This window comes from Neoarius graeffei, chromosome 19 (assembly GCF_027579695.1).
Source record: "Neoarius graeffei isolate fNeoGra1 chromosome 19, fNeoGra1.pri, whole genome shotgun sequence".
Lineage (NCBI taxonomy): Eukaryota > Metazoa > Chordata > Actinopteri > Siluriformes > Ariidae > Neoarius > Neoarius graeffei.
Genome location: NC_083587.1, coordinates 28,401,316 through 28,429,176, shown reverse-complemented (window position 1 = coordinate 28,429,176; position 27,861 = coordinate 28,401,316). Strand labels below are relative to the sequence as shown.

The 27,861-nt window shown below is 42.0% G+C and overlaps 2 protein-coding genes across 7 annotated transcripts in view; one reads left to right on the top strand and one right to left on the bottom strand.

Moving 5' to 3' along the window:
* Nucleotides 1-27,792, top strand: part of stau2 (staufen double-stranded RNA binding protein 2) — a 258,022-nt gene extending 230,230 nt beyond the window's left edge. For 3 of the 6 annotated variants that reach the window (XM_060899949.1, XM_060899948.1, XM_060899945.1), the window contains 2 exons: nt 11,631-11,776; nt 23,318-27,792. In XM_060899949.1, the coding sequence (XP_060755932.1) occupies nt 11,631-11,776; nt 23,318-23,393 (222 nt within the window). In that variant the 3' untranslated portion in view covers nt 23,394-27,792. Of the gene's footprint in view, nt 1-11,630; nt 11,781-23,317 lie in introns of those variants that run through there. The other 3 variants (XM_060899946.1, XM_060899950.1, XM_060899947.1) reach the window with 3 other exon arrangements.
* The window catches only part of rdh10a (retinol dehydrogenase 10a), a 47,241-nt gene continuing 30,655 nt past the window's right edge, over nt 11,276-27,861 (bottom strand). Inside the window, exon 6 of the mRNA XM_060899952.1 lies at nt 11,276-11,431. Coding sequence (XP_060755935.1) covers nt 11,317-11,431 — 115 coding nt within the window. The 3' untranslated portion in view covers nt 11,276-11,316. The remainder of the gene's footprint in view (nt 11,432-27,861) is intronic.

Here is a 27,861-nt window from a genome sequence, read left to right as displayed (position 1 = left end):
GGATTTCTGGGATAGCATTGAGTCAAGCCTACTGTCACTGTGTAACCTGTCTCTCTGATTAGAGTTGTAGACTAACTCAAGCAGTAAATCAATTCACTTCTCTTACTAGCTCTGCTTTGCAATAAAAAAAAAAAAAATTGGTACAAAGCAAGCCCATTCACTTTTTTATGCTGATCAGAAAATTACAATGGTTTCTCATGTGATAATGTGCAATTCGTGATTAAATATTTTAATCGCTTGACAGCACTTATTATTATTATTATTATTAGAGACACTACATGCTGAATTCAGAAACAAGGTAAATAATAACAAACGTGAACGTGAGCTGTAGATATTTATGCTCAAATCCACTCAAAGTAGGGGGCGGGGCACCATCACGCTGTGTCAAGACAAGAACTTTCCTGAGAAATAACGCGAACGTCTGCATCATGCGGGATTTGCGGGCGGGAGCGGGACAAAATATGACGGGCGGGAGCGGGACTGAAAATCATCATTTTTTTGTGGGCGCGGGCGGGAGCGGGACTGAAAATCATAATTCTTTGCGGGCGGGAGTGGGACTGCACAATGCGGGCGGGAGCGGGACTGAAAAATCCGACCTGCGCAGACCTCTACCTGAAAGTTTCATGAAGATTGATCCAGCCGTTTTCCCGTGATATCGTTTACAAAAACAAAGAAACCCGACCACAAACAATACCTCACCCCCTGGTGGACTCCGTCCCGGGTGAGGTAATAATAATGCACTGTGAGTGTGTGAGTATTAAAAGTCAGTCAGTGTCAACCTTCAGCTGGCTGTGTAATGAAATGTGCAACGTGTAAAGCCGTTATCTCTGACGCAATGGAGAATCTATGTGCACTCTGTCAGGCTTTAGCCTTTAGCAGGGTGTGCTGACTTCTGTACAGCGCTAATCTCATATGCTAGCCTGTTGGCTGTTCTGTCCTCCCTTCCTGGTGACACAATATCCAGGTACGTCAGGGAGGGAAATTAATACTAATGCATTATTTGGAATGAACCTAGTGTGTTCGATACAGATAAAAGATGTCGTATTCCTTTTTTGTTGTTCGCGTTTTGCTCCAGTAGTCCGATCTACACGACAAACCCCAATAAAACCCTGTTTCTGCTGAAGAATTTTAGATGACCGAAGGAACAGATTGAGCTTTGTGTAACAGCTGTACAGGAGAGCTGCGGACACTGTGACATCATCAGTTGTGTTAGGTTTCCTCTGATGCAGCCAATGTTGTGTAATAAGAAAAACTAAGATGTGATTTTCCATTCAGCCTGTGGTTTGGACAGTATCACCGCCCAGAATCTGCTGGGAAAAGACCCGCTGCTCTGTGTGTGAGTCAGAGAGAGAGTGTGTGGGTGCACCTGCAGAGTGTTTGATTGCATTGCAGCCTGTAAGTCTGTTTATAGCTGTGCCAAAGATGCCGAGTGTCACCGGTGCTTAATGGAGGACTAAATGGGCTGTGTCCTAATAACGATGAGGTGGCAAGCAAAACAAATGATGGACTTGGCGATCAAAGGGCAGCAGGGAGCCGGCACTGATTCTCTTGGATTGGGACGGAGCCTCACAGTGGTGGGAAACTCTGCTGGATCATGAGAGGGGGGGGAAACACACACACACCGAGCTTGTGCTCTGTCCAAAACAAGAAGTGATCAGGTCAGATAATACGGATGACACGCACACGCCTTGCAGTCTTTTCCTAAATGTCGAGCATTATTAAATTAATTCCCTCGCTCATCTGAGTTTCTGCTCAACAGTGGGAAATTCCCTGACATTCAAACCCCTGGCTGTGTCCCAAATGCTACTGCTTGATAGAACAGTTCCTTACTAAGATTCACCCTAATAAGTAAACTTGAAAGAACATGTGGTTTGAGTTTCAGACAATGAACGCTGAACATGTGTGGCCAACCTTTACCGCCAAGTATAAAACACGAACACTTGAACATTAAATAATTCCACTGTTTATATTTGGTACAGGCGGCACGGTGGTGTAGTGGTTAGCACTGTCGCCTCACAGCAAGAAGGTCCGGGTTCGAGCCCTGTGGCCGGCGAGGGCCTTTCTGTGCGGAGTTTGCATGTTCTCCCCGTGTCCGTGTGGGTTTCCTCCGGGTGCTCCGGTTTCCCCCACAGTCCAAAGACATGCAGGTTAGGTTAACTGGTGACTCTAAATTGACCGTAGGTGTGAATGTGAGTGTGAATGGTTGTCTGTGTCTATGTGTCAGCCCTGCGATGACCTGGCGACTTGTCCAGGGTGTACCCCGCCTTTCGCCCGTAGTCAGCTGGGATAGGCTCCAGCTTGCCTGCGACCCTGTAGAGATAACGAGAGAGATATTTGGTACAGAGCCTTAAAAATACTGAGGCTCTTGTAAGTACTCTAGCTAGATAAGAATTCTAGCATTGAGGACAGAATCGTATTCATTGAACGTCAGACCTGAAACCTAACGAGGCAAGGCAAAGCAAGTTTATTTGTATAGCGCATTTCATACACACAGGCAATTCAGTGTGCTTCACAAAAAATAAAAGCATAAGAACAGTAATAAAGAATTAAAGTAAAAGTAAAATCATTAAAATCCAAGATTAAAAAGAAATTAAAATAAAGTAAAATCATTAAAATCAAAATTAAAATAAATTATATTAAAGGAAATTAATTACACTTTAGGTAAAAATTAATCAAGTGAAAGCACCTAAAACAGCTTTTAACAACTAGGTGTTGTTAACTAGCGCTTAGGTTGTATTGAACGCAAGAGCTGGTGCGTATTATGATGTGATGCGAATGAAAACAAAGCCATTAAAGCGAGCAGGAAAAGTTCATCGATACGGGAAAACAACTGTTTAATATCATATTAGTATACGGCTAGCATGTTTACTATAGCGTGTCTCAATTCCTGGACCACTTCCATGTCGTACACTGTGTACTCAGTTAGGTAGTGTGTGAATTTCAACACGGTAGTGTTGTCTCGAAGCGAACGCGGCGAGTTATGCACGTAGCAGAAATGACGATCGCAACATTTGACTGCGATTGTTACGTAAAAATTGTTGTCGCAAGGAAATATCCGCCGGCCATTTTGCTCGCCTCTTAAAAATGCAGTGTTTTTAATTTTCCTTGCTTGTGTAAATAGATACATCACGCGGCATGGAAACGATGTCACCTTCGGCGTCGACAACATGCCCTGCTCCAGCTGGCTAAAAATAGGTCGGTGGTGTCTCGCCTTCTGCTATATAGCCAAGATGGCGAACATTGAGTGTGGGAAGTGTGCGTGTGGTGTTATAAACTCAACTGCTTAACCATTTTTCAGTACATCATCCCGGTACCCATAGTGCACTGCATGTTGCTGTACTACTCAGTGTGAAGACACGTACAGAATCAAAAGAGCAAGTGGAAGTACATGAATTGAGACACGCTGCTAGTTTATGGCTAGCTTGTTTACTATAATGCTAGTTTATGGCTAGCTTGTTTACTATAATGCTAGTTTATGGCTAGCTTGTTTACTATAATGCTAGTTTATGGCTAGCTTGTTTACTATAATGCTAGTTTATGGCTAGCTTGTTTACTGTAATGCTAGTTTATGGCTAGCTTGTTTACTGTAATGCTAGTTTATGGCTAGCTTGTTTACTGTAATGCTAGTTTATGGCTAGCTTGTTTACTGTAATGCTAGTTTATGGCTAGCTTGTTTACTGTAATGCTAGTTTATGGCTAGCTTGTTTACTGTAATGCTAGTTTGTGGCTAGCTTGTTTACTGTAATGCTAGTTTGTGGCTAGCTTGTTTACTGTAATGCTAGTTTATGGCTAGCTTGTTTACTGTAATGCTAGTTTATGGCTAGCTTGTTTACTGTAATGCTAGTTTATGGCTAGCTTGTTTACTATAATGCTACTTTGTAGGAAATCTTTACTACAAGGCTAATTTATGGCTAGCTTGTTTACTATAATGCTAGTTTATGGCTAGATTGTTTACTGTAATGCTAGTTTATGGCTAGCTTGTTTACTGTAATGCTAGTTTATGGCTAGCTTGTTTACTGTAATGCTAGTTTATGGCTAGCTTGTTTACTGTAATGCTAGTTTATGGCTAGCTTGTTTACTATAATGCTACTTTGTAGGAAATCTTTACTACAAGGCTAATTTATGGCTAGCTTGTTTACTATAATGCTAGTTTATGGCTAGATTGTTTACTGTAATGCTAGTTTATGGCTAGCTTGTTTACTGTAATGCTAGTTTATGGCTAGCTTGTTTACTGTAATGCTAGTTTATGGCTAGCTTGTTTACTATAATGCTAGTTTATGGCTAGCTTGTTTACTATAATGCTAGTTTATGGCTAGCTTGTTTACTATAATGCTAGTTTATGGCTAGCTTGTTTACTATAATGCTAGTTTATGGCTAGCTTGTTTACTATAATGCTAGTTTATGGCTAGCTTGTTTACTGTAATGCTAGTTTATGGCTAGCTTGTTTACTGTAATGCTAGTTTATGGCTAGCTTGTTTACTGTAATGCTAGTTTATGGCTAGCTTGTTTACTGTAATGCTAGTTTATGGCTAGCTTGTTTACTGTAATGCTAGTTTATGGCTAGCTTGTTTACTGTAATGCTAGTTTGTGGCTAGCTTGTTTACTGTAATGCTAGTTTGTGGCTAGCTTGTTTACTGTAATGCTAGTTTATGGCTAGCTTGTTTACTGTAATGCTAGTTTATGGCTAGCTTGTTTACTGTAATGCTAGTTTATGGCTAGCTTGTTTACTATAATGCTACTTTGTAGGAAATCTTTACTACAAGGCTAATTTATGGCTAGCTTGTTTACTATAATGCTAGTTTATGGCTAGATTGTTTACTGTAATGCTAGTTTATGGCTAGCTTGTTTACTGTAATGCTAGTTTATGGCTAGCTTGTTTACTGTAATGCTAGTTTATGGCTAGCTTGTTTACTGTAATGCTAGTTTATGGCTAGCTTGTTTACTATAATGCTACTTTGTAGGAAATCTTTACTACAAGGCTAATTTATGGCTAGCTTGTTTACTATAATGCTAGTTTATGGCTAGATTGTTTACTGTAATGCTAGTTTATGGCTAGCTTGTTTACTGTAATGCTAGTTTATGGCTAGCTTGTTTACTGTAATGCTAGTTTATGGCTAGTTAGTTTACTATAATACTAGTTTATGGCTAGCTTGTTTACTGTAATGCTAGTTTGTGGCTAGATTGTTTACTGTAATGCTAGTTTGTGGCTAGATTGTTTACTGTAATGCTAGTTTGTGGCTAGCTTGTTTAATGTAATGCTAGTTTGTGGCTAGCTTGTTTACAACCCCAATTCCAAAAAAGTTGGACAAAGTACAAATTGTAAATAAAAACGGAATGCAATAATTTACAAATCTCAAAAACCGATATTGTATTCACAATAGAACATAGACAACATATCAAGTGTCGAAAGTGAGACATTTTGAAATTTCATGCCAAATATTGGCTCATTTGAAACTTCATGACAGCAACACATCTCAAAAAAGTTGGGACAGGGGCAATAAGAGGCTGGAAAAGTTAAAGGTACAAAAAAGGAACAGCTGGAGGACCAAATTGCAACTCATTAGGTCAATTGGCAATAGGTCATTAACATGACTGGGTATAAAAAGAGCATCTTGGAGTGGCAGCGGCTCTCAGAAGTAAAGATGGGAAGAGGATCACCAATCCCCCTAATTCTGCACCGACAAATAGTGGCGCAATATCAGAAAGGAGTTCAACAGTGTAAAATTGCAAAGAGTTTGAACATATCATCATCTACAGTGCATAATATCATCAAAAGATTCAGAGAATCTGGAAGAATCTCTGTGCGTAAGGGTCAAGGCCGGAAAACCATACTGGGTGCCCGTGATCTTCGGGGCCCTTAGACGGCACTGCATCACATACAGGCATGCTTCTGTATTGGAAATCACAAAATGGGCTCAGGAATATTTCCAGAGAACATTATCTGTGAACACAATTCACCGTGCCATCCGCCGTTGCCAGCTAAAACTCTATAGTTCAAAGAAGAAGCCGTATCTAAACATGATCCAGAAGCGCAGACGTCTTCTCTGGGTCAAGGCTCATTTAAAATGGACTGTGGCAAAGTGGAAAACTGTTCTGTGGTCAGACGAATCAAAATTTGAAGTTCTTTATGGAAATCAGGGACGCCGTGTCATTCGGACTAAAGAGGAGAAGGACGACCCAAGTTGTTATCAGAGCTCAGTTCAGAAGCCTGCAGCTCTGATGGTATGGGGTTGCATTAGTGCATGTGGCATGGGCAGCTTACACATCTGGAAAGACACCATCGATGCTGAAAGGTATATCCAGGTTCTAGAGCAACATATGCTCCCATCCAGACGACGTCTCTTTCAGGGAAGACCTTGCATTTTCCAACATGACAATGCCAAACCACATACTGCATCAATTACAGCATCATGGCTGCGTAGAAGAAGGGTCCGGGTACTGAACTGGCCAGCCTGCAGTCCAGATCTTTCACCCATAGAAAACATTTGGCGCATCATAAAACAGAAGATACGACAAAAAAGACCTAAGACAGTTGAACAACTAGAATCCTACATTAGACAAGAATGGGTTAACATTCCTATCCCTAAACTTGAGCAGCTTGTCTCCTCAGTCCCCAGACGTTTACAGACTGTTGTAAAGAGAAAAGGGGATGTCTCACAGTGGTAAACATGGCCTTGTCCCAACTTTTTTGAGATGTGTTGTTGTCATGAAATTTAAAATCACCTAATTTTTCTCTTTAAATGATACATTTTCTCAGTTTAAACATTTGATATGTCATCTATGTTCTATTCTGAATAAAATCTGGAATTTTGAAACTTCCACATCATTGCATTCCGTTTTTATTTACAATTTGTACTTTGTCCCAACTTTTTTGGAATCGGGGTTGTACTATAATGCTAGTTTATGGCTAGCTTGTTTACTATGATGCTAGTTTATGGCTAGCTTGTTTACTGTAATGCTAGTTTGTAGGAAAACTTTACTACAAGGCTAGTTTATGGCTAGCTTGTTTACTATAATGCTAGTTTATGGCTAGCTTGTTTACTGTAATGCTAGTTTATGGCTAGCTTGTTTACTGTAATGCTAGTTTATGGCTAGCATGTTTACTATAATGCTAGTTTATGGCTAGCATGTTTACTATAATGCTAGTTTATGGCTAGCATGTTTACTATAATGCTAGTTTGTGGTAAAACATTACTACAAGGCTAGTTTATGGCTAGGTTGTTTACTGTAATGCTAGTTTATCGCTAGCTTGTTTACTATAATGCCCGTATGTGGCTAGCATGTTTACTGTAATGCAAGTTTGCATTAAAAGTGTTTACTGTCTGGTGGCGGATACAGTGGTGGTAACTTCACGCACAGCGGTTTGTAAGAATTCAGAAAGTGGTATTGCTGCATTAGTGGTTAGAAAAAGCTAATCTGGTCATGGTGTGTTAACACCACACACACACACACACACACACACACACACACTCTTCTTTGTTCTGTGTGTGTGTGTGTGTGTGTGTGTGTGTGTGTGTGTGTGTGTGTGTGTGATGAAGTATCCAGTTTGAAGTGTTCCATGTTCCTGTGGGACGAATCGCCACTGTTTAGCCAAGACGATGGTGCAATCAGGGAGGCCATTAAAGCCCATGAGAAAAATGAGGCGTCTCTGTCCTCTGACACACTCTCTCCGTCCTTCTTCCAGCACAGCCTTTTAGTGCGCTCTCACGTATTTACATATTCAGCCTGATGTCACATTCCCCATCCGTCCTGTCCCCCCACGCCCACCCCCCGCTGGCCTTTGAACTCAGCGGCAAGGTGATGAATGAAACCCGGGCTAGTGTCTTTAGCCTGGAAACATTCATTCTGTGGCTTAATGTGCGTGTGCTGAGAGGTGGTGTGTGTGTTATCTACGTTAGCGCCATTTAGTGTCTCAGCTAACTCGTCTGATGTCTCGGTGACTGAGACGAACCACTTCCAGGTTGTCGCTCTAAAATAAACACGGTTCTGAGGGCCGATGTCTCGGCCATCCTCACGCCGTCTCATTAGAAAAAATAACGATGCGTCTGACAACAATTAGGAAAGATAACGGTGTGTTTATCTTACTCTGATGGATGCTGAGTGTGTACCCCTGTCTCGCTCTCTCTCTCTCTCTCTCTGAGGCCTGGAGCTTATCTGATCTGTAGAAGCTGATTATTTACCCAGAAAGTTTAATCATGCACACACATCAGTAATCAGAGCTTTAATGGCACTTTAGTCATGAGAAATAATGAGATTTTCCCAGAATGCTTTGAGCTGTAAGCTTGTACATGTATGGCCTCCGTATTTAAAAAAAGAAAATGCTCTGGAACTGATTATAAGACTAGCTCAAAAAAAAAAAAAAAGCCAGTCTCTGCAGCCATACTGTGCATATCGTGTTCTTATGGCAGACACGGGTTGTGTCTCAAATCACATACTTCTCTAGTGCACTGGTAATACCCAAATGATGTGCTAGAACTAGGATGAAATGTGCAAAAACCGAGGCCTCTACAGTGCATTATGGGTACACATACAGTTAATCAGTCTCACACTCGAACATAACCACGATCAGGAGGTCTCAATAGAACAAATTTGGTGCCATTTGGGTTTCAACAAAAAACACGAACTCAGCAGGAATTACCGTTTAGGGTGGAGCCCTAAAATGGCTAAGGTTCTAGTAAGAATAGTACGAGACACTGTTTGTAGTATTTGAGATGGAGCTTTAAAATGGCCAAAGTTCTGTTAAGACCACTGACTAACCACGAGTCTTCAGATAGCCTGCATTCTAGTAAGTACACTAACTCGGTATAAACTCTTGCATTTGGGGAGAACCCTTAAAATAAATCACAGCTGCTATGACTTTTCCATTTTTTTCTGCTCTATTGAAAAATTCTTTGCTAAAAAGCTCCTCCTTTTGTGACCTACACACTCTCCTCATCAATCACACAAAAAAATCAATTTAAGTGTGATTTAGAACAGATCCTGGGAATGCACACACACGCGCGCACACTGTAACTGGACCGTGTGTTTCTGTGTAGATAAGCCCTCATTATTTACACAGATCTTACAGATAGATAAGGTTAAGACCGTGTGTGTGTGTGTCTCGGAGAGAGACACAATGGTTTATCAAGTGTTTCTGAATGTAGCTGTAACTTTGCGTGTGTGTTGTACGGGGTTAAATGCAATGACGCTATCGGAATCAATTTAGTGCTAAAATATCTGTCTGCATTCAGATTTAAACCCGAAGTGGATGTGCTCTAAAGTACGTTTTTTTTTTTTTTAAAGTTTATTCAGAATACGATTTCTTCCACTATGTCCCCAAAAACACTGGAAAAAGAGGAAAAAAAACCCATAAATGCCAGCATGGTGTGTGAATTCTGCCTCTGACAGTTCCTCAACTTCAGCTACATCACTCGAGTTTGCTTGGAGTCAGATTTATTTGTGGGACTCTGTATTATTTTTGCTTGTTCCAGCCTGTGAAACTTTCCCAATATATAAACAAACCAGTAATCTAATTTAAACCACCACAACCCTGACCAGGCAGTTACTAAGGATGAATAAAAATATATATATATATATATATATATGTTATTTACCAGTTGGGAGGTCCGTATCATGAAATAACGTGACCGAGGTCTTGAAAGTACTGACCGAGGTCACGGTATTTCACCATACGGACTGACCTTAAGCTGGTAAATAATGTATTTATTTTTTTCTTTACCAAATTCTAACAGAAAACGAGAGCGCCCGAAAGGGAAAACCGAGCCGAGCCGCCATTTTGAATCCTCATTCACGGCTGTAATGCAAATTGCTTCCTCCTCGGTATACAAGTGCACTTCCATGGCAGGAAAAAAACTACATTTTGCTGCCTATGTAGTTCCCTATTTATACAAATAGGAGTCATTCAGGATTCAGCCATGTTTTTGCTCAGCGTTAGCAACAGTTAGAGGTTTTTAGCTTTCTCCTGAAATCTTATCTCATCTCATTATCTGTAGCCGGTTTATCCTGTTCTACAGGGTCGCAGGCAAGCTGGAGCCTATCCCAGCTGACTACGGGTGAAAGGCGGGGTACACCCTGGACAAGTCGCCAGGTCATCACAGGGCTGACACAGACACAGACAACCATTCACACTCACATTCACACCTACGGTCAATTTAGAGTCACCAGTTAACCTAACCTGCATGTCTTTGGACTGTGGGGGAAACCGGAGCACCTGGAGGAAACCCACGCGGACACGGGGAGAACATGCAAACTCCACACAGAAAGGCCCTCGCCGGCCACGGGGCTCGAACCCGGACCTTCTTGCTGTGACGCGACAGCGCTAACCACTACACCACTGTGCCGCCTTTCTCCTGAAATGTCTTCTTTTATTTCTTCTTCCTCAGGGTAGTAAAACTCACTTTCGCTGTGAACACTGTCGTTATCGCTATCCATGCTGTAAAGTTAATGCTATTCTCCTGAGAAATGCGAAAATAAATGCTGACAAAAAATTGCTACTATGTTTGTTGTTGTTGTGAACAAGCGAGTCGCCAGAGGTCCGTATCCAGGGTCTGCCTGCTCGCCAGCCAATCAGAGCACAGGATTTGATGGAAACCGGACCGCGAAAAAAAGAAAATATGTTAACGAACCTGGTCTTTGTATTATCTTCGTTCTCCTATTGCTCTACCATTATTTATTCATTCATATTTTTCTTACTTTTTTGCAAATTCTGTCAAGTGAAAATTACTCTCATATAAAAATGGCTGCTTTCTCGCGAGCTTTGTTCCAAATAGAGCTCAAATTGAGCGTTATTGGTTGAGAATCGGCCATTTTCAATGTATTATTTTAAAACGTCATAGAAATGTTATTTAACGTATGGCCTCTTTGTGTTTAATCTTTATAAATCCCATGAGGGAAATCACCCAGTCACATTGTACCCTATTCATTATTGAGTGCACTAGTTAGAGTTCTGCTGTTTTGTAGACCTGTCCAAAGGCATAGTGGAAAATAGCCAGTGCACTCATGTCATCCCACAATGCACCAGAGTGAGTGTCCAAACGAGTTACCTTTAAAAGGAGCAGAGTCCCTGTAACGCATTTTGGCATTTGTAGGGAATAAAGGCATAATTTTAGAGACAGGCGAGATCTGTGAACAGAAGGTATTAGGCAGTGTTTAATAATTACGTTTAAAGAGATGGTAACATGCTTTAAGTCAGTTTTGGAATGAAAAAAAAACAAACAAACAGAAAAAGTCTCCATCTGTCCATCTCTCTGTCGTCTTTGTAGTGTGTGCGTGTACACGTGTGTTAGGACTCAAAGCATATGGACTGGTAGGTGAGACTCACCCACATCTGTGTGTGTGTGTTGGGAGGCTTAGTGTGTTGTTAGATTTATGTCCTGCTGCACATCTGGTCTTCATTGGCAGCGTCAGAGCATCGAGTTGCAGCCAGGTGGATCTGAACAAACACACACACACACTCTCAGTTCAGGTCTCGTGACTTTATAAGCATAGCTATATATTGTTTTAGTTCTCTGCACTCTGTCTCTCTGTATATCCATCCATCCTTCCAACTCTGCATCCATCTGTCTGTCAATATATCTCTCCATCTGTCTTTTAGTCTGTCTTTAATCTATCTTCTGGTGCTGATGTTGTAGCTGCTGTTTGAGAGGTGGCTGATGGAGTTGTGTCACACTCGTCCTCTCGTCCTACAGGCGGCTCTGAGTGCCTTGAAGCAGCTTTCGGAACAGGGACTGGACCCGGTGGACGGAGGAGTCAAGGTAGAGAATGGATCCTGTGAAATGTAAGCATCTCTCTCACCAGTGTTGTCAGCGTAATGACTTTTGTTACGAGATTTGCCAACCATAGTTTTCCAATGACCAGTTACCAACCATGATGGCTTTGTCCCCAACGACCAGTCGTTCGAATACATTACTACTTTTATAACGGAGAGCGAAGCTTCATACTTAAAGCTCATAGGCAACGATTTTAATTTTATGCACATTTGAAACTTTATATGTTAAAAAACCCTCTAATTTTCTTCTGGTACCAAGGAGTATTGTTAATAAGTAATCATTAAAATAAGTTAGTGTGGGTCACGGCGAATTTCTGTCAGCTATTTTCGTGACCACTCAGCGCGTGACGTCATTTAAGACAAACAAACCGCTTGAGTTGAGTCCACTTCCGTTTACTTACATTGCCGTTCGGCTTGAATGCAGACGTACATTCAGGAATTTCCAAAGAAAAAACCCATGCCTTATTGTTGTGCAGTGAACTGTCACAACGGGACTGGTTCAGGAAGAAGTTTTTACTTATTTCCAAGAGAGGAGAAGAGGCGGAGCGAGAGGGTTGGCTTTTTCCGAAAAAGAAGAGGCGGAGCGAGAGGGTTGACTTTTTCCGAAAAAGAAGAGGCGGAGCGAGTGGGTTGGCTTTTTCCGAAAAAGAAGAGGCGGAGCGAGTGGGTTGGCTTTTTCCGAAAAAGAAGAGGCGGAGCGAGTGGGTTGGCTTTTTCCGAAAAAGGAGAAGAGGCGGAGCGAGTGGGTTGGCTTTTTCCAAAAAAGGAGAAGAGGCGGAGCGAGAGGGTTGGCTTTTTCCAAAAGAGGAGAAGAGGCGGAGCGAGAGGGTTGGCTTTTTCCGAAAAAGGAGAAGAGGCGGAGCGAGTGGGTTGGCTTTTTCCGAAAAAGGAGAAGAGGCGGAGCGAGAGGGTTGGCTTTTTCCGAAAAAGGAGAAGAGGTGGAGCAAGAGGGTTGGCTTTTTCTGAAAGAGGAGAAGAGGCAGAGCAAGAGGGTTGGCTTTTTCCGAAAAAGGAGAAGAGGCAGAGCGAGAGGGTTGGCTTTTTCCGAAAGAGGAGAAGAGGCAGAGCGAGAGGGTTGGCTTTTTCCGAAAAAGGAGAAGAGGCGGAGCGAGTGGGTTGGCTTTTTCCGAAAAAGGAGAAGAGGCGGAGCGAGTGGGTTGGCTTTTTCCGAAAAAGGAGAAGAGGCGGAGCGAGAGGGTTGGCTTTTTCCGAAAGAGGAGAAGAGGCGGAGCGAGAGGGTTGGCTTTTTCCGAAAGAGGAGAAGAGGCAGAGCGAGTGGGTTGGCTTTTTCCGAAAGAGGAGACGAGGCGGAGAGAGTGGATTGTGCACGTGAAGCCAGAGGGTTGTTTTTTTCCGAAAAAGGAGACGAGGCGGAGAGAGTGGATTGTGTGCGTGAAACAAAATCAAGCAGTCGAAGAAACGGAGCAGCAACGCTCAAGCAAAAAGGAGAACATTGGAGGTAAATATTTTTACTTTTGCTTGCAATTGACAAGTCAAGAATCCTGAGGGATCCTGTACAATCCTTGTGGAAATGAGACACAGGGATATTTCCTCACTTAGAGCAGGCTATAAATAGTATAATGCCGTGGATGGCAGGCTAATGTGGCCTACCGGCGCACTGTCCAGTAATCATTACCTATATCCACTAGGGAGGGCGGTTTAATTATTCTTCAAAAGGGCTCTTATTTAGTATTACGATGAAAGTAGGAATATATCATAACTACCAGGATAAATCGTTTGGGCGCGAGTCTTGTTGAGGTCCGGGGTCACCGCGATCAGAGTCGGCCGAGTCGCTGTCCGATTCCGAGGCCGCGCGGTCAAACCAGTGAGCCACATTCACCGATTGCTTCACAACGGCCATCGGTTCATACATATATGGTTTCACCTCTCGATATTCAATTTGGAGAGTTCCTACTTCAAAATCGCTATCGCTTTCAGACATTTTACACAACCTCTCACAACCAAAGTCCGTACACGTGTGCTTGGTTCGCAGGTAAACACAGAGCTGCTCCCAGTCTTGCCTTGAATGACATCACGACGACGGTCCCCTGGCGGTGAAAGTGCGTATGAGATGTAAACAAACCTTCGGAACTTGGGCAAACCAGTATATTTTAACCGTTTTATTCAATTTTAGGGTGCAAATTAGACACCAGGAAGATTGAATTCGCTTTTTGGGTTGTTCTTCTCGACAATAAAGTTGATATTCTACGTTTCACCTCCGACCCTTGCCTATGACCTTTAAGAGAATATAGTAATGCATCGATCTGATGTTTGATGGCTTTTGTGATCGTACATCTGTACCAGTGTGCATCCGCGTACCACCACAGGGAATGTAAGTGCGAGTGCAAGGCAGCATATCTCATAAACACTTGATAACAAAATGTGTATCTTAATTTACACGAGAGAGATGGGTTTTTATCCAGCACTTATTTTTAATTCGCTTTAAAAAAAAGTGGGATTATTGACTTACACATTTTACACTCATCAGGAACTCCACTTTTAGACAGTACACACACACACAGTAGTGTGCACATGTAAAGAAATGCTATCGACCAAAAATGGCTTAAAAATAATGAAATTAAATGTTTCAACATAAAAAAAAAAATCTATAAACAGTAATCAGTAAGCCATAATAAATGAAACAAAGTCAGTATTTGGTGTGAGACGACCCTTTGCTTTAAAAAAAAAAATAGTAGTCTCAGGTACAGTGAGTGCAGTTTGATAAGGAAATGAGCTGTAGGTTTTACTGAGCATCTTACAGAACCAGCCTCAGTTCTTCTGGACACTTTGACTGTCACACTCGCTTCTTCATTTTGCACCAAAACCCAGCAGCCTTCATTATGTTTTCTTTTTTAATCTGAAAAGTGGGCTCTTATGTAATATGCTGCTCAGATACAAGCTTTGATTTTCTGTAACATTTAATTTAGTGCTGGAAAACGAACATTTGGACTCTAAAATGTTTTTGTACTGACTCGATAATGTAGAAGTCATAAAATAGTAATCTGTAACAAAGTTTGTGTGAAAAAAATAGGGTGTTTAAGACTTTTTGCACAGTACTGTATGTATAATATTATTATAATATATAATAGAAGTAAGAGCACATTCAAAGCTAACTTGAAAACTTTCCTCTTTACCTCACACTACTCTTCCAAGTGTGGCTTTTTTTTGGGGGGGGACTCTTGTGTAAAGTGCCCTTGGGTTTGTGAAAGGTGCTACAACCCCGATTCCAAAAAAGTTGGGACAAAGTACAAATTGTAAATAAAAACGGAATGCAATAATTTACAAATCTCAAAAACTGATATTGTATTCACAATAGAACATAAACAACATATCAAATATCAAAAGTGAGACATTTTGAAATTTCATGCCAAATATTGGCTCATTTGAAATTTCATGACAGCAACACATCTCAAAAAAGTTGGGACAGGGGCAATAAGAGGCTGGAAAAGTTAAAGGTACAAAAAAGGAACAGCTGGAGGACCAAATTGCAACTCATTAGGTCAATTGGCAATAGGTCATTAACATGACTGGGGCTACGTTTACATTAGATCGTATCTGTCTCGTTTTCTTCGCGGATGCACTGTCCGTTTACATTGAAACGCCGGGAAACGGGAATCCGCCAACATCCACGTATTCAATCCAGATCGTGTCAGCTCCGGTGCTGTGTAAACATTGAGAATACGCGGATACGCTGTGCTGAGCTCTAGCTGGCGTCTCATTGGACAACGTCACTGTGACATCCACCTTCCTGATTCGCTGGCGTTGGTCATGTGATGCGACTGCTGAAAAACGGTGCGGACTTCCGCCTTGTATCACCTTTCATTAAAGAGTATAAAAGTATGAAAATACTGCAAATACTGATGCAAGTGGTAAGTGATGTGCGCTGGGATCACACACACAGCAGCTCAGTCCCGAATCACTGCTTGTTCACTTCACTCGCGTGCTCTGTGAGCTGCGCAAGGCCGGAGTGCGCACCCTCCAGAGGGCACTCGCTGTTCAGGGCGGAGTGATTTGGAGCGCAGGATGCCTGCGGAGCCGAGCGTATCCGTGTATTGGTATTGCTGTGTGCACGCAAATCGTGTATTGGTGTTGCTGTGTGCACACTAATCGTTTTAAAAACGTTAATCTGATGATCCGCTGATACGGTCTAATGTAAACATGGGCTGGGTATAAAAAGAGCATCTTGGAGTGGCAGCGGCTCTCAGAAGTAAAGATGGGAAGAGGATCACCAATCCCCCTAATTCTGCGCCGACAAATAGTGGAGCAATATCAGAAAGGAGTTCGACAGTGTAAAATTGCAAAGAGTTTGAACATATCATCATCTACAGTGCATAATATCATCAAAAGATTCAGAGAATCTGGAAGAATCTCTGTGCGTAAGGGTCAAGGCCGGAAAACCATACTGGGTGGCCGTGATCTTCGGGCCCTTAGACGGCACTGCATCACATACAGGCATGCTTCTGTATTGGAAATCACAAAATGGGCTCAGGAATATTTCCAGAGAACATTATCTGTGAACACAATTCACCGTGCCATCCGCCGTTGCCAGCTAAAACTCTATAGTTCAAAGAAGAAGCCGTATCTAAACATGATCCAGAAGCGCAGACGTCTTCTCTGGGCCAAGGCTCATTTAAAATGGACTGTGGCAAAGTGGAAAACTGTTCTGTGGTCAGACGAATCAAAATTTGAAGTTCTTTATGGAAATCAGGGACGCCATGTCATTCGGACTAAAGAGGAGAAGGACGACCCAAGTTGTTATCAGCGCTCAGTTCAGAAGCCTGCATCTCTGATGGTGTGGGGTGGCATTATGCCGCTTTTCCACTACAAACGCGGCTGAGTCGGGCTGAGCCGTGACGTGCTGAGTCGAGCTGAGCGGGGCTGTTGGAGTTGCATTTCGACTACAACCGTGCTGAACCGTGCTGGCTGGAAGTGGGTGGACACATTGGGTGGAGTTAGCGAAAGTGGGTGGACGTCACGTGATGTCGTTAAGCAGCGCAAACAGTGACATCAGTGATCTTTTAAGCGGTAGTCTCACGACCCGAATAGTCAACAATAAACATGGAGGACATGGAGTTGTTAGTGTTGCTGGTCTTGGTGCTGTGGCTTGTTGTCACCGACAACGCCAGCAGATACTGGCAAGAGCGTATAGATGAGGCGAGGCGCATAAGGCTTCAGAAATTCTCGTAATTCGTAATTCTCCTTCTTCCGGGTTTGCGGTGTTTACAGATCCCAGCGTGCTCGCGGGGCGTGTGTGGGCATGTGAGGACACTCCTCCTCACCAATCAGTGCACAGGGGAGTGTCTGCTCACGCCCCCAACCTCACTCGGCTCGGTTTGGCTTGCTTCAGCCCCACTCCAAAACCGTGCGAGTTTTAGGGGCTAAGCAGGGCTGAAGCGAGCTGAGTCGTGCTGGTTTTTGGTAGTCGAAACGCGAGCCGTGTCGGGCTGAAGTGAGCTGAAGCGAGCTGAAGTGAGCTGAAAAAGGGTAGTGGAAAAGGGCCATAAGTGCGTGTGGCATGGGCAGCTTACACATCTGGAAAGACACCATCAATGCTGAAAGGTATATCCAGGTTCTATAGCAACATGTGCTCCCATCCAGACGACGTCTCTTTCAGGGAAGACCTTGCATTTTCCAACATGACAATGCCAAACCACATACTGCATCAATTACAGCATCATGGCTGCGTAGAAGAAGGGTCCGGGTACTGAACTGGCCAGCCTGCAGTCCAGATCTTTCACCCATAGAAAACATTTGGCGCATCATAAAACGGAAGATACGACAAAAAAGACCTAAGACAGTTGAGCAACTAGAATCCTACATTAGACAAGAATGGGTTAACATTCCTATCCCTAAACTTGAGCAACTTGTCTCCTCAGTCCCCAGACGTTTACAGACTGTTGTAAAGAGAAAAGGGGATGTCTCACAGTGGGAAACATGGCCTTGTCCCAACTTTTTTGAGATGTGTTGTTGTCATGAAATTTAAAATCACCTAATTTTTCTCTTTAAATGATACATTTTCTCAGTTTAAACATTTGATATGTCATCTATGTTCTATTCTGAATAAAATATGGAATTTTGAAACTTCCACATCATTGCATTCCGTTTTTATTTACAATTTGTACTTTGTCCCAACTTTTTTGGGATCGGGGTTGTATATAAATTGAACTTATAATTATTTTTGCATGGCAAAATGATGTGATGATGGGTTTCTTAGGAGACATTTGAGGTAACATTGATAGAATGAGTCTCATTTGTCAGCGCTTTGTAACAGACTGCTTTGCGAAGTTTATCAGCATTGGAAGTCTTCAGGACAGAGAAGTTCGTGCTTTCAGTTCTCAATAACCTGCCAAGCTACACTAAGAGAGTGATCACACACACATTGGTGCTTGAAAGTTTGTGAACCCTTTAGAATTTATTATTTCTGCATAAATATGACCTAAAACATCGTCAGATTTCCACACAAGTCCTAAAAGTAGATAAAGAGAACCCAGTTAAACAAATGAGACAAAAATATTATACTTGGTCATTTATTTATTGAGGAAAATGATCCAATATTACATATCTGTGAGTGGCAAAAGTATGTGAACCTCTAGGATTAGCAGTTAATTTGAAGGTGAGATTAGAGTCAGGTGTTTTCAATCAATGGGATGACAATCAGGTGTGAGTGGGCACCCTGTTTTATTTAAAGAACAGGGATCTATCAAAGTCTGATCTTCACAACACGTTTGTGGAAGTGTATCATGGCACGAACAAAGGAGATTTCTGAGGACCTCAGAAAAAGCGTTGTTGATGCTCATCAGGCTGGAAAAGGTTACAAAACCATCTCTAAAGAGTTTGGACTCCACCAATCCACAGTCAGACAGATTGTGTACAAATGGAGGAAATTCAAGACCACTGTTACCCTCCCCAGGAGTGGTCCACCAACAAGGGTTGCAAGGAGAAAGCCACTGCTCTCCAAAAAGAACATTGCTGCTCGTCTGCAGTTTGCTAAAGATCACGTGGACAAGCCAGAAGGCTGTTGGAAAAATGTTCTGTGGACATAATGAGACCAAAATAGAACTTTTTGGTTTAAATGAGAAGCGTTATGTTTGGAGAAAGGAAAACTGCATTCCAGCATAAGAACCTTATCCCATCTGTGAAATATGATGGTGGTAGTATCATGGTTTGGGCCTGTTTTGCTGCATCTGGGCCAGGACGGCTTGCCATCATTGATGGAACAATGAATTCTGAATTATACCAGCGAATTCTAAAGGAAAATGTCAGGACATCTGTCCATGAGCTGAATCTCAAGAGAAGGTGGGTCATGCAGCAAGACAACGACCCTAAGCACACAAGTCGTTCTACCAAAGAATGGTTAAAGAAGAATAAAGTTAATGTTTTGGAATGGCCAAGTCAAAGTCCTGACCTTAATCCAATGGAAATGTTGTGGAAGGACCTGAAGCGAGCAGTTCATGTGAGGAAACCCACCAACATCCCAGAGTTGAAGCTGTTCTGTACGGAGGAACGGGCTAAAATTCCTCCAAGCCGGTGTGCAGGACTGATCAACAGTTACCGCAAACATTTAGTTGCAGTTATTGCTGCACAAGGGGGTCACACTAGATACTGAAAGCAAAGGTTCACATACTTTTGCCACTCACAGATATGTAATATTGGTTCATTTTCCTCAATAAATAAATGACCAAGTGTAATATTTTTGTCTCTTTTATTTAACTGGGTTCTCTTTATCTACTTTTAGGACTTGTGTGGAAATCTGATGATGTTTTAGGTCATATTTATGCAGAAATATAGAAAATTCTAAAGGGTTCACAAACTTTCAAGCGCCAGTGTGTGTGTGTGTCTCACACACGAGAGGTTGATGAGAGTATGACTTTATTGTGGCTATAACATAAGTGAGAACAGGAACCACATTAAATCTTTCAGCCATTAAAATGTGTGATGTTTCGTGCATTTAAAAAATTAAACATTGTAATCGGTGGCAAATTGTTGGGGTATAAGTGGAATAACAGTACAATTGGGAGTGTGTTATACAAAAACAATGCATTTTTGGGGTGGGGTTAGCAGCACTCCGCTTGCATGCTGTCCCACATCCCCCCCAGTGTGCATTATTTTTTTCATATAACAGCACGTTATGTCGTGTGTTCATGCGTTATCCCTTCACGTATGGAGAAACATCAGCATTGCGTTTTTGGAACGGTTAGAAAATCAGAGCACAGGACTGAGGTGTCACATGGAATTCTTTCATAAACATAGCGACCGCGGCTGTATGTGAATGTCGCGCTAACAGGAAGTTCTTAGGGTTCCACTCTATTTATATGGTTTTACGAAAAAAGCAGTGTTTGTGGAATGTGGTATATTTTACAGATGATTATCTATTCCACCCACATATACTGAGGAAATGAATGTTTGTGGGGCCACAGACTTGTTTCTCTCTCTCCTTTTCCCTGTCTCTATCTCTCACACAAGCGTACACACACATGCGTGTCTGATTCTTTTACAAATGTGTCCTTTAAATGTCAGAGTTGGAGGTGTGTCAACTAATCTCGCTAAGTGATTGTGAGAAGCCTACATATTACACACACACGCGCGCACACACACACATCATCTCGTTATGAATGTATGTTTTGCATAATCCTTATCCACCTGTGGCAAATGTGGAAAGTCTCTCTCGCTTTCTCTCTCTCTGTGTCCACACACTTGTACACTTCTTGCTGCATTCTCATTGAGGGCCGTGTCCCCAGTCAAGGCCATTTCCACTCTGAGGTCTGCATCCCCATAAAGGCTCAGGACCATGGTGTGTTTCCTGTAAAGCCAGTATCTCACTGGGCTGTGACAGCCTGCGACTAGTTGGAGACACAACAATTGTGATAAAATATGCGAATTCAGTTCTCGCACTTCCTGTCTCACGGAAACTGACTTGAGAAGGGTTTGCGACGGCTTTGCGACGCATTTGCGGCTATTTTGAGAGAAATTTTGTCGCGTGAATTTTTTGAACATGTTCAAAATTTCAGCAACGAAGGAGCGACACTTTGCGACTCATGCGAGGAAATTGAGAAGCCCCGCGAATGTTTCAAGACACTTTTGAAACACTCTCGCGAATGACGTTCGCACTTTGTCGCAAGCTGTCGCAGCCCAGTGAGATACTGGCTTAAAAATGAAGGCCATGTCTCCAGTCAAGGATGTTTCGCCGTGAAAGGACCACACCTTCAGTCAGGGTTGTGCTTTCTATGAGGACTGTATCCCTATTTAGGGCTGTGTCCCTAATTAGACTGTCACCCCATTGTCCACGTCCAGGATTGTGTCCCCTATTACTGATGTATTCCTAGCCAGTTAGTGTAGTGTTCACAATCGGAGCAAAGACACACGTCTTATAGAAATCAGGTACTGTATGTGTCCCCTAATCCGACATGCTGTCAGTTAGAGGAATCAGTAAAACACCATATCGTTCGCAGGGGTGATAGCGTTCCGGCGCCGCGCCGGATTCCGAATTCCCTTTACTGTCTATCTGCGCATCTCAGAATGACACAGGACAATGGGCGAACTAGATTTTTTTTTTTTCCCCCAGCCACGGTACGCCGGAAATCCGGCGCGGCGCCGGAACGCTATCACCCCTGCGTTCAAATTATCTTTTCAAACTGTTTTGATTGGCTGAGCAAACTGCGAATAACTGCCTACAAATAATGGTCTGCTCACGCGCAGTTACTTCGCACTTTTTTCAACATCGTTCGATTTCTTTATCGTTTGACTTGTCACGCAAACTTTATAAATTCCAACGATAAAACAATTCTTGAACTTGGTTTTCACAAAATATCATGATTTGTTCCTGTCTTGCAAGCAATTATTTGCCTCTGCCTTCATCATCGGTAAATAATTAATTAATTGCTTGTTCGCCACTAACAAATCATAATTTGTTCAGCCTTATTCTTTGTCATGGAATAAAATCAACTGATCCTAAGCCTCAACTAATTTTAATTGGCCCTCTCGTGACGGCCTAGCTACTGTTAATACCTGCCATTCGTTCAGCACTTAGCAAGCACACCAGCGTTAGCTTTCATTTGTTTCTCCAAATATGGTCAGACTGTTTTACTTATTTGCAAAACTTAATTACGATAAAATGGCTAATATGGGTGGAGAGCAGGCCATTTATAACATTCAGTCCAAAATCTCTCCGGTCCATACATGTCAACCTATACGGAATGTCCGTATTTTATACGGATTTGATTCAATAAACGTAGTATACGGGCGTACAAATAAAGTTATACGGATTCTTAAAAAAAAACTTCAATATTTATTTAGAGCTATAATCAATTCACACGATGATAAACGAGCGCATAACATTTACAAACGTACTGTACACCACAGACAGCCAGTAAAGAGTCTTATGAAGTCGCGCGTTATCTTGTAGTAGCGAGACTTCGTTCCACTTCTGATCATGCGCACACCGCATTGCGAGAATCCCGCCAACCGGGAAGTAACATTTTGTTTGAAATGCATATTTCCACCTGAGCGACTTTCACTAGCGACTGAAAAGATTCTGAATGGGCACTCCGGCAAGATCAACACAGACACTTGCTGTGACATGCAGCCTCGTGAGGTATTGGTGCAGAGCGCTAAAAAAGCTGTCATGGAGTACAATTCAGAACATTAGAGTGACACTTTGTGTTTTTGTCAAACATTGGAGCTTTGTATTCATTCTGAAGGTTTATTGTTATTAATATTGAATAAAAAGTAACTTGGATATATCATTGTTAATTATCATTCAAATTTTAGGTAAATTATTTTAATTTGCATCTTATACGGATTTTATAAGGGAAATACGGATTTTGGAGGTTGGTTATACAGGTTTGATTGACCAAAGGTTGACATGTATGCTGGTCTTCTGGAACAGCAAGTGCCAAACTTTTTGCCAGCAATTAACATCTACAAAATTTATTTATTAAAGAACAACACGTCCTTTTTATCCATTTATAGTTACATACCCATGAAACAAGTTAGTCTTTGTTCTAACAAATATAAACAGTCGTTCCTTCACCGGTCTCTTTTTTCCTTTTTAATAAGACGGAAAAAAAAATGGAGCTTGTCTTGTTGCCAGAAAACTGCAAAATGCCAACAATTATTGTCAGCAGTTTTTATTCTGCCCTGAAGACTTTTCTGTGGTGGAAATTATTTAGTTACAAAGAACTGATACTGGAGTCTCTTTCCAAAAAAAAAAAAAAAAAGAGTCTCTTTACAGAAAGCGATTATGTGATCATATGATTTTGCAGCCAGAACTACTCGCAGAGCTGCCGTTATTAGCTGTAATAAACTAATCAACACCTTCTGACCAGTCCGAATCAAGAATTCAGCAGCACTGCGGTGTAAGTTTCCTTCGACTGAGTACTGAAGACCTGACTGGAAAATTGAACTGATCTGTGAAATGGAGCTTGACTCGATGACTCCGCCTCCATTTTTAGAAGATTGATCACCGATAACAATAGTTGCCTCATGTAGGTGGAGTCATCAGTGAAGAGTGATGTTCTCTCTCTCTCTATGTGTGTGTGTGTGTTTCTGCAGATCAGTGAAGCATCCAGATGGGAAACAGACTAACTCAGGCTCTCAGGACTGCGCAGATCCAAACGCTGTCGTGTAGAAAACGAGTCTCTGCGAACGCCGCTGGATCCCTCGGAACATCAACACACGATAGGGTGGACGCGTCTCAACAGCATGACGTAGAACAACACACACTCGCTCTCAGTCTATGTGAAGACAACACTATATTAACCTTTAGTTACTATGGAAAATTTAACTTGATGATAAATGTAAAAAAAAAAAGAAAGAAAGAAAACCCAACAAAAAAAAAAAGAAGAGCTAACGTAATAATGAGTTAATGCATGGTACTGTGTTGACTTTAAGGGAAAGCTAAGTATTACAAATTTCCCTGATCGATAGATGTTTTGGGTTTTTATTTTATTTTAGTCTCTTACGGATTAAGAAGGTGTGTATCATGCCATGGAATTAAATGAAACATTATAAACAAAGTTGTGTGTGTGTGGGGAGGGAGGGAGGGAGGGTTGCGTATGTTCTTTTCTTTCTTAATAGCAGTGCTTGAGTGCGTGAAGATTAACAGACGATGGCAGTGCTGTAAAAGTTGTAGTTGTTGTCTTCATATATAATCACCCAGCTTAGCGTTTATGCTGATGTTCATGTATCTGTATGGATGTGTGCAAGTATCACATGAAGGAGAAGAAGAGAGGGGGAAAAAAAAAGTGAAAAAAAATCTAACGACAGAGACAGAATTAGCTGAGAGGTCGATGAGGATGTGGTCTGTGTTACTGTAAATAAAGCAAGTCCACTAGATTCAACTCGGTGTTTTCAGAGCTATGTGATTTCACACAGCGTCCCCTAACCCCGCCTTCACGTTCTAAACCCGGCCTGTGCATCCGAGCATTTTGCTAACCTCATTTCAACTCCGCCCCCTCGTTTTGACTTCGTCTTTTGCATTGACCACACCCCCATCCTAACCTTGCCTCATTTCTTACCTTCGCTACACATTCTGCTTTACCTCAGACGCTAACCTTGCTTTAGCCCCTTCATGTAAATATTCATTCCAACCCCGTCGTCGTCTTCCTGCTTAACCTTTGATTCCCCACGCTAACCCCACTTCCTCTTTAACTATGTAACAAGCCATAGACATATAAACATAGACGCCGCATTGAGCTGGTGGCCCGTTGCTGGGATACGTCAGAGTGTCCGCCATATTGGATGTGGCAAATCTTCCCCGTAAACCAATGCAAGTAAATGGACTGAACTTCATAAAGCCCCTTTCTACAATAATATTTAACTCGATGCCTTTTATTCACCCATTAAGATACACACACGTATATATTTGGGAAACAAACGGGCATCAAAACAACACATATAACTTTTAATGTGATGGTTATAAATAGTGTGCGAAATCCCCTGTACACTGCAAACTAGCGACAGATACGCGATAGATAGCTCAGGTAAGCTAATCAGTCAGCATACCGTAGCAAGCTACCAAAACCTGAGGCCACAGTAACCAACCTACAAGACTGAATATGATAAATGATGGAAATAGTGGAAAAACTGGAAATAGTGAATGAAAATAAAAATGTACTGTTTTATTTATTGAGTCACCACACAGACCTACTCTCGTTGAATAAAGTGAGCTGAATGACCGCCAAACTGAGTTCGGCCAGGTTCTAACATCATACCAAAACAAAATACATCACTGATTCCTTCACATTCAGAAAGGGTAAAAACATTCATCATGCGTTCAAAAACGTTCATCATAGTGTGGCACTGTATTATCTAATTCTCACTGCTTATAACTCTACACCTACCCGGTGGAAATGAGCTGGGAGACTGAAGACTGAAGGAACAGCTCCCTCTCTGATCCTGACTGTCTGACCTGTTCTGTCAAAATCCTCCGTTCTGAAGTGTTCACTGCAGAGCATGGATGACGGAGTAGCAGAAAACCCTTCCCTTCGCACAGCTGTCTCCCACTGCTTTTTCATCTCCTTATTTTTGGGAAACCTACATAGTATGTGAAAAGTTAGCTAAGCAACTAACAACAATCAGCGTAGTTACGAAGGAAATACTTCGTTGTTTGGAGACAGGTTTCACCGAGCGGCTATTATGCGCGAGACTTCATATTAGCCACAAAGTCAGAAAAATCTGTTCGTAAAATTACGTTATAATGACCAAATACAGTGAAAAGTATTTTTCCAGTCTCACCTGTGAAAGGTAATCCCATGTGATCTCGTTTGGACGGTAAACCTGTTGGTACAGTTAAACGCAGCACAGGAATGAGGCATCTTTATTCTCCGCTACTGTCCTCTTGCAGTCATGCTACCGGAATGTAAACAGCTGCCATCTTGTCAGTAAAAAACACCGCTGAATACTGCTGCACTCGTGTACAAAATGGATCAATTTCAACCGACGGACTACACGGCTCATTTTTCTAATGAACAGATAACTAGATATATGTCTAAAATAAACGATCTACATATTAGTGACCCTTATGGCTTACCGGACGGAGTTTTCACTACCGTGTCAGTGGATATTGAACTGCCAGAGGTGGAATACCCAGACGTGTATAATTACCTCATAAACTTTCCCTCGCTGTTCAGTGGTGAAGCACTGCGTGCTTATAAATCTCCGCACAGTTATCTTTACAGAAATTCAGGATTTGTCAGCGACTCAGATGTGGCATCTTGTAAACAAGAAAATAACAATCCTCATTGGACGGGTAAGTCACTTAAGTATTACTAGTACTGATACTAGATATATCAATAGTATCTAGTATAGCACTGACCAGCCGATTATAGAATAAGGTAATTCCAGCTGTAATTCCAAATCGTCCGTCTTGTTTACCATGGATCTGGCGTTGGAGAGGTAGAGGCTTGGCAGTGGAGGTTTGAGTGGCTGTTTTCTGAGCTTAGTCAACAGGCCGGCTCTGCCTGCAGCCTCGCTTTTGCTTCCTCTCCCAACGCCGCCTCCTTCACCTGCCAGACCCGATAACAATCCACGGAGACCCCACTGGTCTCGCTATCTCGTCCGGAATGTTGTGCATGCGATGGAAATCACTACAAACCGTCATTTTCTGCTGGAAACCAATGTTCAGTAAGTCCATACAGTTGTAGTGGATATTGAAGTCCGGTACAGACGAACAACACCCAAAAATACACACAAAAAACATAAAAAACGTGCACAGGTAGGGAGAGCTTGCAGTCTATCACTATTACTGTATATATGGTATACCTGATAGCAGCAATCCATTTTGCACGCCTGTCAGGGTCCCGTGGCAGCCTACTGTCAAGTGTATGTGAGCATCATGGGTTTCCCACACTTGAAAGGGAAGGACTCGGACACAGGATTCCACTCGTCTTATGTTTTATTGATTTTCAGTGGAGTTGACGTTGTAGTAGAATTGTATATAGTAGGGTTTTCCAGAAGAAAAGGTAGAAGTAGAAGGCGGAAATATGGCGTTTGACCGACAAGATGGCATCTGTTTACAATCTGGATCGAATCTCCACTTTGTCACATCCAATATGGCGGCGAGGATGACGTATGATTCTACGCAGAATGCGGCGTCTATGTTTATATGTCTATGGTAACCAGCCCCACCCGGACCCCACCCGCCTTCACAGTCATTACCAGTCGTAAAAGTTCCTGCTTTTGTGGATTTGCGAGTTGGACGAGATGTAGAACACTTGTCATCACGTGCTAATTCTGTATCTGTGTTTTCTCCCAGCACATCTGCACCCTAAACGCTGTGTGTTGTATCGACTTAATGCATCAGCCGAGTGCTTTTAATAACTGCATTCTGGAGGAGTTTAGCGAAGAGAGCCTGCATAGCTTCTCCTTCCAAACAGCTCGATGACTTGAATTAAGTTTCACAACAGCATTTTTCTCTCTGTGTTCCAGGAAAGTTTTGAGTTAAGGAAATGCAGTAAAATCACATCAGTTTGTGTTGAAAAGACGTGTGTACGAGTGTGTGTTTTTTCATTTGCTTTTTACCGTCCTTTTAGGTCTAATCCCGTCACGGATTTCACACGCACCTTAATAACAACAAGAATGTTAATAACAATAATACTACTACTAATAACCAACATCGTCATAACAATGAAGTCCACTTCCTCATTTCCTGCTAGTACAGGAAGTAAACAACTGATGTTGAAGCCCCTTTGTGTTTTTATCTCCAAGCCAAAGTCATAGACGTCATCAAGAAACCCAGATCATATGGACCCGCCCCTCCTCTTTGTACACCTGACCTTCATTTGCATATTTGGAACACGATTGGCTCTTCTACTTTATGATGCAGAAATTCTTGCTTTTACAACACTAATCCAATTTAACGAAGTTCATCTCCCCGTTTCATAAAATAATCTGGGAAAATGTGGGTGTATACCTTTTAGAGCAACTTTTACTGATTAGTATTATTATTATTAATGACGACAATAGTTCCCATGTGGTTTTGTGTGTGTTTTCATGCCAGCTGTGAACAATAAAACAATAAAAGTCCAGCCTGCCATCTCATCTGTACCTCGCAGTGCTCCTCAAAGGAGAATGAATGTGTGAAACTCAGACTGGTT